The following is a 13,456-nucleotide window of genomic DNA, read 5'->3' on the forward strand; positions in this document are numbered from 1 at the left end:
TTTAAGATTTAGTTGGTCTGTAAATTACACTGGGGTCCTTCAATCATGAAGCACAGATTAAAATCTTCCAGGGTGACTCCTAAACTACGTGTCTCAAATCCTCATACTTACACCCCACTGTTTTTTTGCACTGAACTCACAGTACTACCAGTACTTTGATTTTGCACACCTCTGCTGCCTGAAAGCTGCTGAAGGTTACAGCTGTTACCCATGTTCCAAATTGTCTTCAATGTATGTCGTTTATTATGTCATCATTATGCCTTCAGTATATTATCTGTTATGCCAGATGTCATGTGAGGGAAACATGTTCAAGGCTTCTCGTGGACTTAAGGTTTACAGTTTCTACTCATAGGGCAAAGCTTGCAAAACATCATGCCAGTCATGATCCCGGCCATACTGCTCCCTCCTGGCCCCACTGCAGAAGGGGCTGCAGTCATGAGGAGCTGTGTCCATCTGACTGCTGCTTTAAAGGTTCATGACTGGCATGGTCACAGGGAGATCAGATGAGATTGTGGGTACGCCCCAAGGGGCTGTCTCAGATTAATGTGGGTTAGCTTGACTGATGAACTGCCAACCCCAAAGGGCAAACAACTGAAACTGGGTATGTTGTATATTTAAAACAATAGGGTGCCAACCTTAGTGGGTGGCACCAATGAATGGAAGTGGTAACACAGTGTACAGTAGATGCTTAAAGCCACTGAGCTGGGACGATCTCAACAGCGAGGCGCTTTGCCTCTCTCCTGTAAACCCTCCACCGTCAGCGTGTGTGTAACGTCTGACATCGGTGTGCCCGTGTGTGACTGCCCACACAGGAATCTCCTGCGGGAAGTCCGTGAGGAGCTCCATGAGTCTGATGGGCAGCAGTGGCAGCGGGGCTCCGCTCTATGACAGGAACCACGTGACTGGGGCGTCCTCCAGCAGCTCAGCCAGCACGAAGGGGACTTTCTACCCTCAGGTACCTCACGGCTTTCTACAGCGCAACACAGGGGGCGTGAAGAGAAGTGCTGTTCTGGCAATCGGGAGAATCAGGGGCCCGGGTTCATACTTTAAGTGGTGCACTTAAATAATTGTATGTTCCTAAAACATTTTCATTCTTGTGTCAAAGTTAAGACATAAAAGAAAGCATCTTAAAGGCAGTGCATCTTTACTGTTTGGGGTTACGTTTTGACTTTGCAAATGCATGAGAGATGCTTCTTCAAGATTTGAATATGCCGGCTTGTGACTCGTTTCAATTTTATTCTCCCCATCTTATCACAGATGCACTCACAACCTATAATCGCATCATTTTATATAATATTAAAGATGTAGTGCCTTGTTTTTTTTTCAGAGCAAATTAGGCCAACAGTATAGTGCTCCCAAATAAATGTGTTTACAATCACATCATTCAGTTATTGGTGCGTTAGAAAAAGAAAATGGTGTACTCTAATCCATGCAGGTAAATTATACCAGCACCATTTTGTCACTCCTTTGAGGGAATTCTTTAATGACTCATTATCATTTTCCAGTGTGGTATTTTGGAAACATTCAGTAGCTTGCTTCTGTGAAGCTGCTCATTTATCTATCATCTATTTGCATCTGTTGAAGAGTAGGCTGATTTGTTTTGAAGATTTACAATCCCTTATAAATTTATGAAGCGGGTAAGTTGCCAAATTGGAACTGGGAGCATTTTATATTTCTAAACTTTCTGTTTGGATAAAGCCAAGACTAATGTTGGGGCACATGGTTATCCAATAAGTCAACACCTCTTTATTTTTTCAATAAATTAAAACTTAGAAACAAAATCTCTGCTGGAAACGGAAAGCTTACTTTTATCTTTTGATCTGAGAAAACTGTCTTTTTGGACTTACATTTAAACATAAGGAAATCAGACTGTGCAGAGGAAACTGCAATTTCTGTGGTATCCTAAAAACATTTCAGATTACAGTTTTGAAACACAGCAACAAATTAAGCAGGCATGTGAGTTCAACTCTACATTAAAGGAAGAGTTAGAAGATTTCCCGAAAATACCAGATTAAGAGATTCACTTGCCTTAGTGAGGTAATAAGCTAAAATGGCAACTTTTTAACCATGGGTCCAAGCCAGTTTTCCTATTTATGAGCGAAGTGTTACAGCAAGATATGTGTAAAACTGCAATATTTTGTGTTTTTGTTAAACAAAAACTGCAAAGTTTTCTACACGTCTATATGCATAATATAATCAAAAAGAAGAAAAGCTTCTGATTTTATTTTAAAAAGTGCAACCACTCTGGACCCTGTGTTGACTGTGTAAGCAGAGAGAAGTTGGGAATTAGAACCAGCTCCCATTCTTGACTCAGCGTTTCCTGTTCAGATTTTGGTGATGTACAGTATCTTGCAGTGTACAGATGTATACACATCTGCATACCGCAGACCACAAGCTTTTATCCCCTGCCAACCCACAGATATAAACGCCTTTTCTTGTCTGTTGGTTTGATCTCTTAGATTTTGAATCCACCTCCATCACCAGCGACCGACCGCTCTCTGTACAACACAGAAATATTTTACTCCTCCAACAGCCCCTCCACAACAAGGTCTTACAGGTACGTAAGAACCATCAATTTCCATCCTTCTCTTTTCTGACCACTGTTCAGGGCCGTGGAGTAGCCAGGGCCTATCCTGGCAAGCAACGGGCACAAGGTAGGGTCCGTCCTGGATGGGCTGCCATTCCATCGCAGGCCATCGTCCTTATTAATTGAATTATTATAAGTCGTATGCCATAGTTTTATATAGAGCATCTTAAAGAGATGACGAAAGTGTACTTTATCGGTCTTTCAAATTTGGAAGTGCCGATCTATTTTTTTAAATCCGCCAGCAGCTACCTCTCCTGCCCAGAAGAGTAGGCGACACGCTGCCGTCTTCCTCTACCGTTCCTGTTCTGTTCCTGATCTGTTGGTCACTTGACACACTGCCCCACCGCACCTGACAGGAGAGTTTGTACTGACTGGAGGGGTCCGCAGCTCTCTCACTGATGTCACTGCAGGCCTGCAGGTTCCTGGCAAGCCACTGTTTGCCAGGAAGCTGAAAGGGCCCACCCTGCCCTCTTAGCCAGAGGCTGGCTAATAATAATCCTACCTTGGCGATGCTCTCCCAGGCGTGCTTCTCCGTTTGGCAGCTGATTAGTGACGTGACCCAGTAGCCTGCAATCTGGGAAGCGGCTTGAGCCGCTCAGGAGCCCCAGTTTCAGCTCGACTGTGTCCATACTCGTGTCCTCGGGCTTTGATTCCTTCTTGTTGGCTTGACTCGTTCTCAGGCCCTATCTCCTGCGAGGCATAGCCCCACCCACGACTCCCTGCAGCACGGACGTGTGCGACAGTGACTACACCACCAGCCGCTGGAAGACCAACAAATACTACATCGACCTGAACTCGGACTCCGACCCCTACCCTCCCCCCCCCACGCCCCGGAGCCAGTACCTGTCAGCGGAGGAGAGCTGCCCCCCCTCGCCCTCCACTGAGAGGAGCTACTTCCACCTGTGCCCTCCCCCTCCTTCACCCTGCACTGACTCCTCGTGACCCTGGGCACAGCCCCCGCCGCACACCTGTAAATAATTTTAAATATGAACAAATCAGATAATTATATTTTAGTAATTTTCACTAATGGTTGTTTGTTTGGGAGCGTTCGGGGTTCAATTTGGAGGGGAGGGGGGGACTTGATAAGTGTGTGTACAGTACTTCTAAAGTGAAGTCTGTCAAGCCATGTGAAATCTTTGCACAGCAGAAGTGTATTTATAACTTTTTTTTTAAAACTGTTTCTGTTTCTTCACAACATCCCCAGCTGTCCCCCAAGGCCGTGGCGCAAGCCACCATTGCACTTGGCTGAGTGTGTTGCCCATGTGAGAGAAAGTCCTTTTTTTTGTTTTTTTTTTGTACGTTATTTTTCTTAAATAAGGAAAGAAAATGCCAGCATTCTTTCCCATCATTTGGACAACACTAAAGCTTCTACACATCTTTTACGTGTAAATAGAAAACTTTCAATAATGTGTTTTATATTTCAATACAGTGGCCATGACTCTTTACAGGCTGAAATTTGTATCTTATTTTGCACACATACTGTAATCCCACAATAAGATCCGAGTAACTTCTATCCTCCAACAGGCTCAAGTGTTTTACTCTGGCAAAACAGTCTCTGGAATCTACCATCTTCTTTCGCACAGTGACAAAGTACCTCTGAAAGATATTTATAGCATGGCTCCAAGGTTTCTGATTTTGACATTGCAAGTTACAGAAGGTACTACTACTACTAGACAGGGCCAGTAGGTGGATACGTCTGGTTTTATTTTGGACATTAAATGCCCATTTACATGTAAGTAGCTCCTGCACCTGTGTATTAGGTGTAAAGGTATGTTTAGCCATAGAGCATACTGTATACCTCATTTTGAAGTTAGGAAAATTGCAAGGTCTCTTGAATATTTGAGTTTATTCTTTTTTATATGTTTTTTTAAATGGTAGAGGATTTTAGGGAGCATTTTGCAGACATATGTATTGGGTCTCGGTACCTGAAAAAAATGAGTTTTTACAAGTTTATTAAGGGTCACAAGAGGAAATCAAGGGATAACACATCTAGGACTCAGCATAAGAAGCATGATAAGGTGTCTGTCTGGAACACGCTGCCCACCAATGTTATTGAAACCCAAACCTTGTGTTGGTTATTAAAATAAACAGCAGGATGAGACCCTTGAAAGAACTGGATACTCCGTAATCAAGTGAATAAAATGGACCCAGTGATTGCAACAATGGTAAAAGTCCTTTTGGAAAACTATTATAATCTCATGTTCTTATATCCTACAGTATCTCTATCTCTCTGTAAACCCTCAAAGGCTCATGCATAAGCATGAACAACAGAGAACTTTGTGCAAGAGAACACCGTTCTATCCTGTATTTGCTAATGTTGCAAGTGTGTTAGGAATGATATTTACAAAACTATTCAGAAATGTTTATAAGACCATTCAACTACAGTTATTCATCATTTTATACATTTGTTAAACACTTATCCTAGTAAGAGGGAGTTCTATTTTATTAAGTTCATTTAGGGTACAGGGTGCTAATACTATTGTCTGTGGTTGCATATAGTCATCAACTCACTTCATGGAGTCACTGTATGTGGCTGCGCTGTTCGGCAGTTTGTGGATAATCACTACCTTTAGAAAGGCTAAGAGATACTGTATGTGACTTCTCAAACTCCTGCACTTCAAAGTTAAAAGTAGTTGCTTGGACAGGTGGAAGTTTCACTCCAAAGTGGGAGTTCTGACCAAGGTAAGATCACCGTGTTTCATTCCAAAAGTGCACCGCGTGTTTGCGGGTTATTCTGAACAGTAATATCTTACGGCTAGATGACCTGCCGGTCAGTCACTGCTTTGATGACAGTTATTGGGGGTTTTGGTGTAGCAGGGTTCATAAGAGGGCCATCATTTTCCACCCCAATATCGCTAGTAAACGTCAACCATACACTGCATTGTAATTATTTGCTGTAAAAACCTGGATAATTGTGAACCATGAGCCTTGATTATGCATAGACATTATTTTTAACAGTTGCCACAGTTTTATGTGGTTGTCATTTGAAGTTCAAGGTCACCCCAGGGACTAAGTGCTTGAAAAGGGCTCTCTCTGTCATTGTGCATTCTCGCTGGGGACGTGTGGTGAGCCACTTCACTCTGCACATACCAAAACCATTTCAAACAGAAGTATTGTAAATATGTATTATTACATTTTAATTACAAAGTTATTTTTAATTATTTTGTGTGAATATGATCAAGGCCATTCTCGTGCTTCTCTGTGAACTATTTTGAAGTCCCTAAGCATTTTATTCATTCTGCTCAGTTACCAAAACAGTATGTTTGCTGCTAATGTACATATAAAAAGATCCGTTGAAAAAAACCCGACAAAGTCAAAACTCACTTTTATCAGTACAGATTTTATAACAGTAAATATTATACAAATGTTAAGAATAAATCATAAAGTTTAATAAGTTATTAACCTTCCATAGCACATTGCATTATAAGCATTATTTTATGTGTGTACTGCATTTTATATATGTATATTATAAAAAAGTTCTAATTTTAAAGTGATGTTTATGGAATATTCAACACATTACCTTTGCTTTCATGGTCTGGCTTTAAATTTTGAGAAAGCACACAGCATTGCGTTTAAAACTATTTGAATTGATAAAAATAATGTGAGGTATGCTGAACACCACATCTGCTTTTTAATCCTAAGAAATGTGTGTTGTTTGTCCTCATCCTTGATCATTTGGGAAAATATGGTTCTGTTGTCACCATTGTAATTTATGCATGTGGGTCCTGTATTTAGAGATCCTTGGTTTTCCGTCCGCAATAAGTTTGGGGCAAAAAAACTAAATATTGTTTAGATTTTCTAAAGAAAAATCACTCAGACCTTATCCCCCAGTTTTGGATTCTGTTTTCCTCTTATACCTGCAAATTAAACCTAAGCAGGAGCATATCTAGAAGTGTTTCTTTTCTTTAATTGAAATGTACTTTACAGCATTTTAGCTCTTCTTTCATATGACTCGCATAGTGTATTCCTGTTTGAGAATAACTGGTGTCATGAAGTGTGCTGTTCCAGAGAAAACAATCCTCTTAATGTTGCAGTTTTTGAAAGTTCAGTTTGGCTGAACAAATTTTTTGAATGCTGAAAAGGAACATATGGCTTTTTATCTGTCAACCAGTTTTGGCACATAATTGTACAATAGGATTCCTAGTTATGAAGTACAGATAGAATCTGTGTTGATCTATCATTGAAAGGGGAATTCTGGATAGGAATTCTCAGGTAGCAGAGTTTTGTATGCATCTCTTTTGATCAAAATTCCATTACTCAACGATTACCAAGCTGAAAGCTATACAGTGAAGCTTCACACTGTGTTGTCTTGCATGGTTCATTTTGATGGGCTTCAGTTGAAAGGCAATAGAGGTGACAAAAGAAAAAAAAAGTAACTATTATATTGTGTGGAAAGGATCGTTAAACTGTATAGAATTGTCTTGTTGCTATTGTATTGTCAGGTCTTCATATTCTGCAGAAAAATGTTTCCCTTTTGTAGAAAAAAAGAGTTTGCATTGAACCCTGTAGGTATGGGAATGAGAGAGGTCTTTTAATGGTTTAGATTTTTTTTACGTTAGCTTACGTAACTTTGTTCTCAGTAAGGCCATGTGCTTAAAACATGTTTTGGCTCTTCAGTTTGGGAATCATACAAATACACTTTTCTCTAGCCTGACTTTAAATGTGTTGGCAGTATTGGACAGGCTTATCATATCATTTTTTTTTACTGTCAACTTCATGTATTTGTGATGTGATCATAAAAAAAAACAAGTTCTTGAATGCTTTACTGGAATCCCAAAAATCTACACATGGATGGTGACTATTAATTGCAGTAGCAATTTTACAATGCGGTGGGTTACAATATGTAGCCAGATCAGTTTTTAATGCACAGAGACAGAAAGTGGAAATTAAATTATGGTTTTAATTAAAAGAATAACTGAGGAGAAAGATCTCATGTGAATATAATAATTCTATATAGTTTGTGTGATTACTTTATTCATTTTATCCATTTAAAATGTTTTCTAAAAATTCTAATTAAAACTGTTTAATGTCTGAATCATACCAATGATACTGTACAGAAATGCATGGCATGTTATCAATGTTTTTAATACAGTGTGGTTGAGCCTTGAAATCAATATGTGTTTGGCAAATTCAAGCAAACTCTTGACTATTGCCAAATAAAGCACTTATTTTTAAACCTTTCTAAAAGCTACATGCACATGATGGCTGTATGATGATTATGTGTAGAAGCAGGCTATGTAATGTTTACAATACTGCTGGCCATGACACTGCAAAATGATAAAGAACATTTTGACATCCATTACATGGTGTACCCAAACAAAAGCTCTTTGCAATACCTCTCACAAAAGCATATTCTAAATATCAGAATAACCTAAATTGCCAACTCAGAAGATGCATTTTTCTTCTTCGGTAATAAAGAGTAATAAAATTACTTTTTATTTTGCCTTAAACTACCAGTAAAAATACAAATATTCTATATATCTATCAAGACTGGAATTATTTTGTTAACTGTTGAAATGTGTTTCTGTAAATGCCTGCAAAAGCAGCACAGGCAGCTTAAAACCCTCATTCAAAAATTCTATTTTTTTCTTTGACATTTGTAATTAATTGATTAGACATGCAAGGGTGCCAGTAAATTACACACCAAACAGTCAACAGTTTGTAATCAAAGAAGATACAAAACACATACTGTAGCTCTGTCCATCCTGATTCATAGTCAAAAAGGAAAGACAAACCCTCTCTTCATTAAGATAGTGGTATTTGGTGAATTAAAGAACTTAAAAAACACGAAACTGGGGTGTCTCCTTGTGAAAAAAATCAATCAATGGTTCTTATTATTCCCAAATTCAATGGAACCTGGGTCTTCTAAAGACCTGTTTCATTATTTCTAAGTTACTGACACTTTGTTATCATCATACATTTTTTTCCACAGCATAAGTTTTTTGTATTTGTTTCTATAATTCCTTAATTAAGGAAAAACATTTTTTTGCTTTTTTCCTTAACCTGTATTTGATTGGGGAAAAAAGCAATACAAGTTTTAAATATAGTTCAATCAGATCTTTTAATTATGTACCATTTTTGTTAGCAGAACATAGCCTGAAACTGCATCCTCCATTTTAACAGTTATGTGTCTTGCTGTGAAGCAGATGGTGAAGCCATCATCAATCACTCTAAAATCTTCACCAGATATACCTCTCATTGAAGCAACATTAGTAGATTTCATGTTATGACCAAGAGTTAGCTTGATTCTTGTATGATTTTTCTTTGCCTTGTATTTCATGTATAAAGCCTTGTAAATTAAAATCTTGCAACTTTTGTTAACTTTTGTATTATAGCAATTTTTATATAATAAAGGTTCTATTTTAAGGAATTGCACGCAACATTTATAAAATGAATGCCTTTTTGATAGAAATTGAACTGTGGTTATAGCAGAAATAAAAGACTTTCATTTACAAATCCTTAAAATATATTCATTTAGAACTCATTAAAGACAAAATTAAATTAAGAATTGTTGTTTACCACTTGTTTAGGTGCAAAATGAATAGTCTTATTATTATGCTAAGGAAATGCAGAAGTCCATGTGCTAAATAAATATTCTCCACAACACCATTAATTTAACATTTTCAAAAAACGTAATGTGAAAGAAAAACAGGTAAGATTCGATTATCACATAGAAGATAGGTTTCTCAAATTCAAGAAGTTAATATGAAAAACATGACCAAGTGGGCAAATATAATTTCTTTATGATAATTAAAATGCTGTTATCTTTATTCTGAAAAGATATTCCTTTACGGCAATATACACTGACTAATTATTCTGCTGAAATACTCTCTTCATGACTATTATTTCCCCATTTTACCTCTTGCAGAAGATTTTCCTTTATAAACAAAACTAGGTAATAGTGATGATTAAAAAAACAATAGGCAAACATAAGTAACCTTTAAGTAAAATGAGCATGTTCTATTATCTTCTATTTATAAATATTCTATTTTTAGTCATTTATTCTACGCTTAGGTCACTGAGAAGAGGGAGAGATTTTGCTCTTAAAATGGGTGTTGTCATTGGCTAATTTCTCTAACATTATAAAGTATAGGCTCAATTTCATTTAATTTTCTTAACATATTTAGGTGGGGAGTACTTTCACTCACTAGTATGCATGTTAACCCCAACAGCAAACCCACTATCATGTTTTGTTTTCCTCTCAAAATGGCTCTAAAGATTATGTGGGCCCCAGTTAGCAGTTGTTGATCTGATCTAAGTCATGCAAGCAGACACTCTTTATGATGATGGCAGTAACATCTGGATGGTTTATTGCTGCTTTGTTGCCATTTTCAGCCTTCAATCATAGGCCGAAAATGACCCATCTCAGATTCTTTCAGCCTCTTGTGATTGCAAACGTTGCCATTTTTATTTTTCACTCAGCTGTGAACAATCCATCTTCTAAGGAATCTCAAAGGATCATACATTCTAGAGAAGACTTCAAACATAACCTTCCAGCATACATTTAGTAAAAGTCGTCCAATATCACATATCTATGGGCTAGGGGGGTTGCTATACTTAGTGTTCTGGAAAAGATACATATTATATAGTATAGTGTAAAGACATACTGGTACTGTAGGTATATTGGCTCCTGGGAGAACTGGCCCTAGTGCGAATGTGTGTGCGCCCTACGATGTGAATACACTGGCATCCCCTCCTAGGTGTATCTCACCTTGTGTCCATTGCTTGCCAGGATAGGCTCTGGCTCCCCATGACCAGGTATTGGATAAAGCAGTAAGAAAGTGGGTGGATGGAACATTTATCATTGGCAGGTTTGGTCACCAGGGAGTCCACTTCGAAAGTCGCAGGCTAGTAGTGTGAGTGGCCCCTGCTGGATGCATTACGAGCTTTACAGTATATTTGCAATGCATGCTTTACCTGAGGTTGGAGATAATTGTCCTGTGAATTTGTGTCCTATGCCTCTCCCAGAACCTAGGCAAGCATGTGTCTTTTCACTGCTCTCTGAGCCCTGGATATCTCACATCATCCACGCATTTTGTCTTATCCTAGTCATGGCCTCCTGATAATCCCCATCTCTGAACTGGCTTCATCACTCTGCTCTCCCCCCACTGACAGCTGGTGTGTGGTGAGAGGACTGGTGCATCATCCAGGTGGGGGCTACACATTGGTGGTGGTGGAGGGGATCCCCATGACCTGTAACACACCTTGGGTGAAGTGCCCAGAAAACCGCTATAAAACAATAAGAATATTTATTATTTATTTGTATGTATTTCTGTGACTGTTCATTGCACCTTCTAATACATTTCTAATCCCTTGTGGCTCGTGATTTTACATTTTAGAATTATTTTGCATTGTTTTAAAGGTTCTGATATGGGCAGACAGCATACACGATTCTCTACTGCCCCCTCATGGACAATTTTCAGAAAATTCTATTAAATTGTTTTTTTTTTATTCCTTGGCTGAAATCTCTATATTCTCCTCATTATTAAGTTTTTAGAAGTACTATGCAGATTTCTATTACTTTGTCATGTTAAACCTTGATATTACACTGTCTACTTCTGTTCTTTTGAATAATGCCACATTCTATATCCCCATAAATAGAGCTTTTTACTACATAAGTACAATATATTCTGACCACAGCTTGATTTTACAGTGAACCTATTGGAAAATACTGTACTATGTTGCCACAATTGTGTGTAATTGATAGGAATAAAAAAATGTATGGCACTAAACATGTATATGAATGCTAACTTATTGTTATCCAGACATGCACACTTTATTGGCCATTGCCAAGTGTGGGGATATTGAGTTCTTTGAGCAGTGTTATGCTCTATTAAAAAAATCCACAATTATTAATTTGGTTAATAGTTTTATCCAAAGCAGCTTACCCATTCATGCAGCAGGGCCTTTCGCTGGTGCAACCTGAGTGAAGTACTGCTCTCAAATATGAAATATGACTTCATGGTGTTTTAGTTACAAGTATAGAGTCCTAGTCACTACTCCACACCTTAACTCTACTGCAAAGGACATCATGTCTAACAAAATCACTAAATTAAAATAAATCCACATCCGCTGATTAACCTCTGAGGATAAATACACGTGGCAATAAACCTCTTTGTTAGTGCCAGCAATGTGCTTTCTTGAGTCCTAAATTATGCTACAAAGTGCAGTGCTAGTATGCACTAGACAGGTATGTGGTTGTACATAGACACCTAACCTGTTGCGTCATACGCACTGCAGCAGCTCAGAGCTGGAAATAAACAGGACAGGCTGAAACAGGCCCAGGAGCGTGGTGTGCTGAGAAACAGACACCGAGCTGCAGAAAAGAGACCCCCAGGGCTGCACTGAAGAACCCGAGCTGAAAGAGAGGCTACTGCACGCGCTGGAGCTGTGCAGACAGAGTGGAATTTCCACCGCTTGTGCGCTGTCACGCTGGCACACGTTAACACAGCCCAGAACGTGCCCAGGAGACAGTGCATTTGCTTCCAGTAAAGGTTTACTTCATGGGTTGAGTGCCAGCTCATCTGTGAGGATCTCTGTTGGGCTGGAAAAAAAAATACAATTGAAGTATAATTATATATAAATAAAGATGATGGCTGTGTTCTTACCACCACTTTCCCTGTTTTGAATTCTACACTTCAGCATATCTCTTGGCCTTTTTGACTGCCTCCTAACATTGCCTCATCTTGGAAGAGGATAATGGCAGATCACCATAATCTCCATAAAAGCTAGAGAATATTTAGCTATAAAGAAATGTTTAAACTTCGAAGCTGGCCTGTATGGTTAGGGACACAATATGACTTTAGAATTTATGTATGACCATACATAAAAACATTTTACTCAGAAAGAGACCTTGATTTTCTTCAGTTTTCTAGCCTGTTGTTCTTAACTCTTATTTATAAGGATTGAAACTCTTTCTGCTATAACATTTTAACTCTAAAATGTTTCTTGATGAGTGTTGCACAAATTACTTTTCACTTAAGTATCAGACTAGTGAAGAGAGGTTATTTTCCTATGGAATGTATCATATATATCAATTGGATACAAAGCTGGATTGTTTACTAGGAGAAATTGCGAATTTATGGATTATTATAAAGCTCTTTAGCAAGCCAAAGTAAAACTAAAGTGCATTTGATTATTGCATAAAGGAGACCTCTGACTGCGGACACAGAATAATACCACCAAATTCTTAAGGAGTGAAGACTTTTCAAGCATAGCAACGTGGAAACAGTGTTTTGTGTATCGGGAAACCCCTTGTGGTTCAAACAAAAGTATCATTCAGCACTTTGTTTTGTGTTTTTCTGTAATCCTGGCCTGCTTCCACCAGTGCACAGATGACACTATAACCCACATTACCGCTGCGGCCCTCAGTACATTTTTAATTGATACTGTATAAATTCTAGTTAGAGATTTCATTACCAATTGCACTCCTCAAATTGCTATCCTATATACGTTTTAATTACACTTGCATCAGCCCCAGGACTAAAGCCTACTGTATGTTACAGGAACAGCAGACCATTGTCAGCTCACTTGCTTTTTTCACCTTGTGGAAATTGCGCATTTGTTTTTATCACATGGTACAGAGATGGAAATCAGAAATCAGATCCGTGTTATCCACAGCATAATCTATTAACAATATGGTGTTGTGGCTTTATGGACAACCATCTCTGGATTCAACTCAAAGACAAAAAATAAATCTACCGTAAAAAAGAATATACTGTATTTAATAGTTGTACGTTGATAGTGTGTGAAATGGTTAGGGTGATAACTAAATGAATAGACTGTTCCTGCAGGTGTGCAATAATCAAGAATACTTATTTAAATTTAATGATGCATTGTACTTGTAGCTGAATCCCATAGGGAAATGTC

At 38.4% G+C, this 13,456-nt stretch overlaps 1 protein-coding gene across 1 annotated transcript in view; it reads left to right on the forward strand.

Annotated features, from left to right (window-relative positions):
* lrp5 (low density lipoprotein receptor-related protein 5) overlaps positions 1 to 8,957 on the forward strand; it is a 73,823-nt gene extending 64,866 nt beyond the window's left edge. The window contains exons 21-23 of the mRNA XM_006642470.3: positions 813 to 955; positions 2,460 to 2,557; positions 3,268 to 8,957. Coding sequence (XP_006642533.3) covers positions 813 to 955; positions 2,460 to 2,557; positions 3,268 to 3,529 — 503 coding nt within the window. The 3' untranslated portion in view covers positions 3,530 to 8,957. The remainder of the gene's footprint in view (positions 1 to 812; positions 956 to 2,459; positions 2,558 to 3,267) is intronic.
* The last annotated feature ends 4,499 nt before the right edge of the window (positions 8,958 to 13,456 follow it).

The sequence above is a fragment of the Lepisosteus oculatus genome, chromosome 21 (genome assembly GCF_040954835.1).
Source record: "Lepisosteus oculatus isolate fLepOcu1 chromosome 21, fLepOcu1.hap2, whole genome shotgun sequence".
Lineage (NCBI taxonomy): Eukaryota > Metazoa > Chordata > Actinopteri > Semionotiformes > Lepisosteidae > Lepisosteus > Lepisosteus oculatus.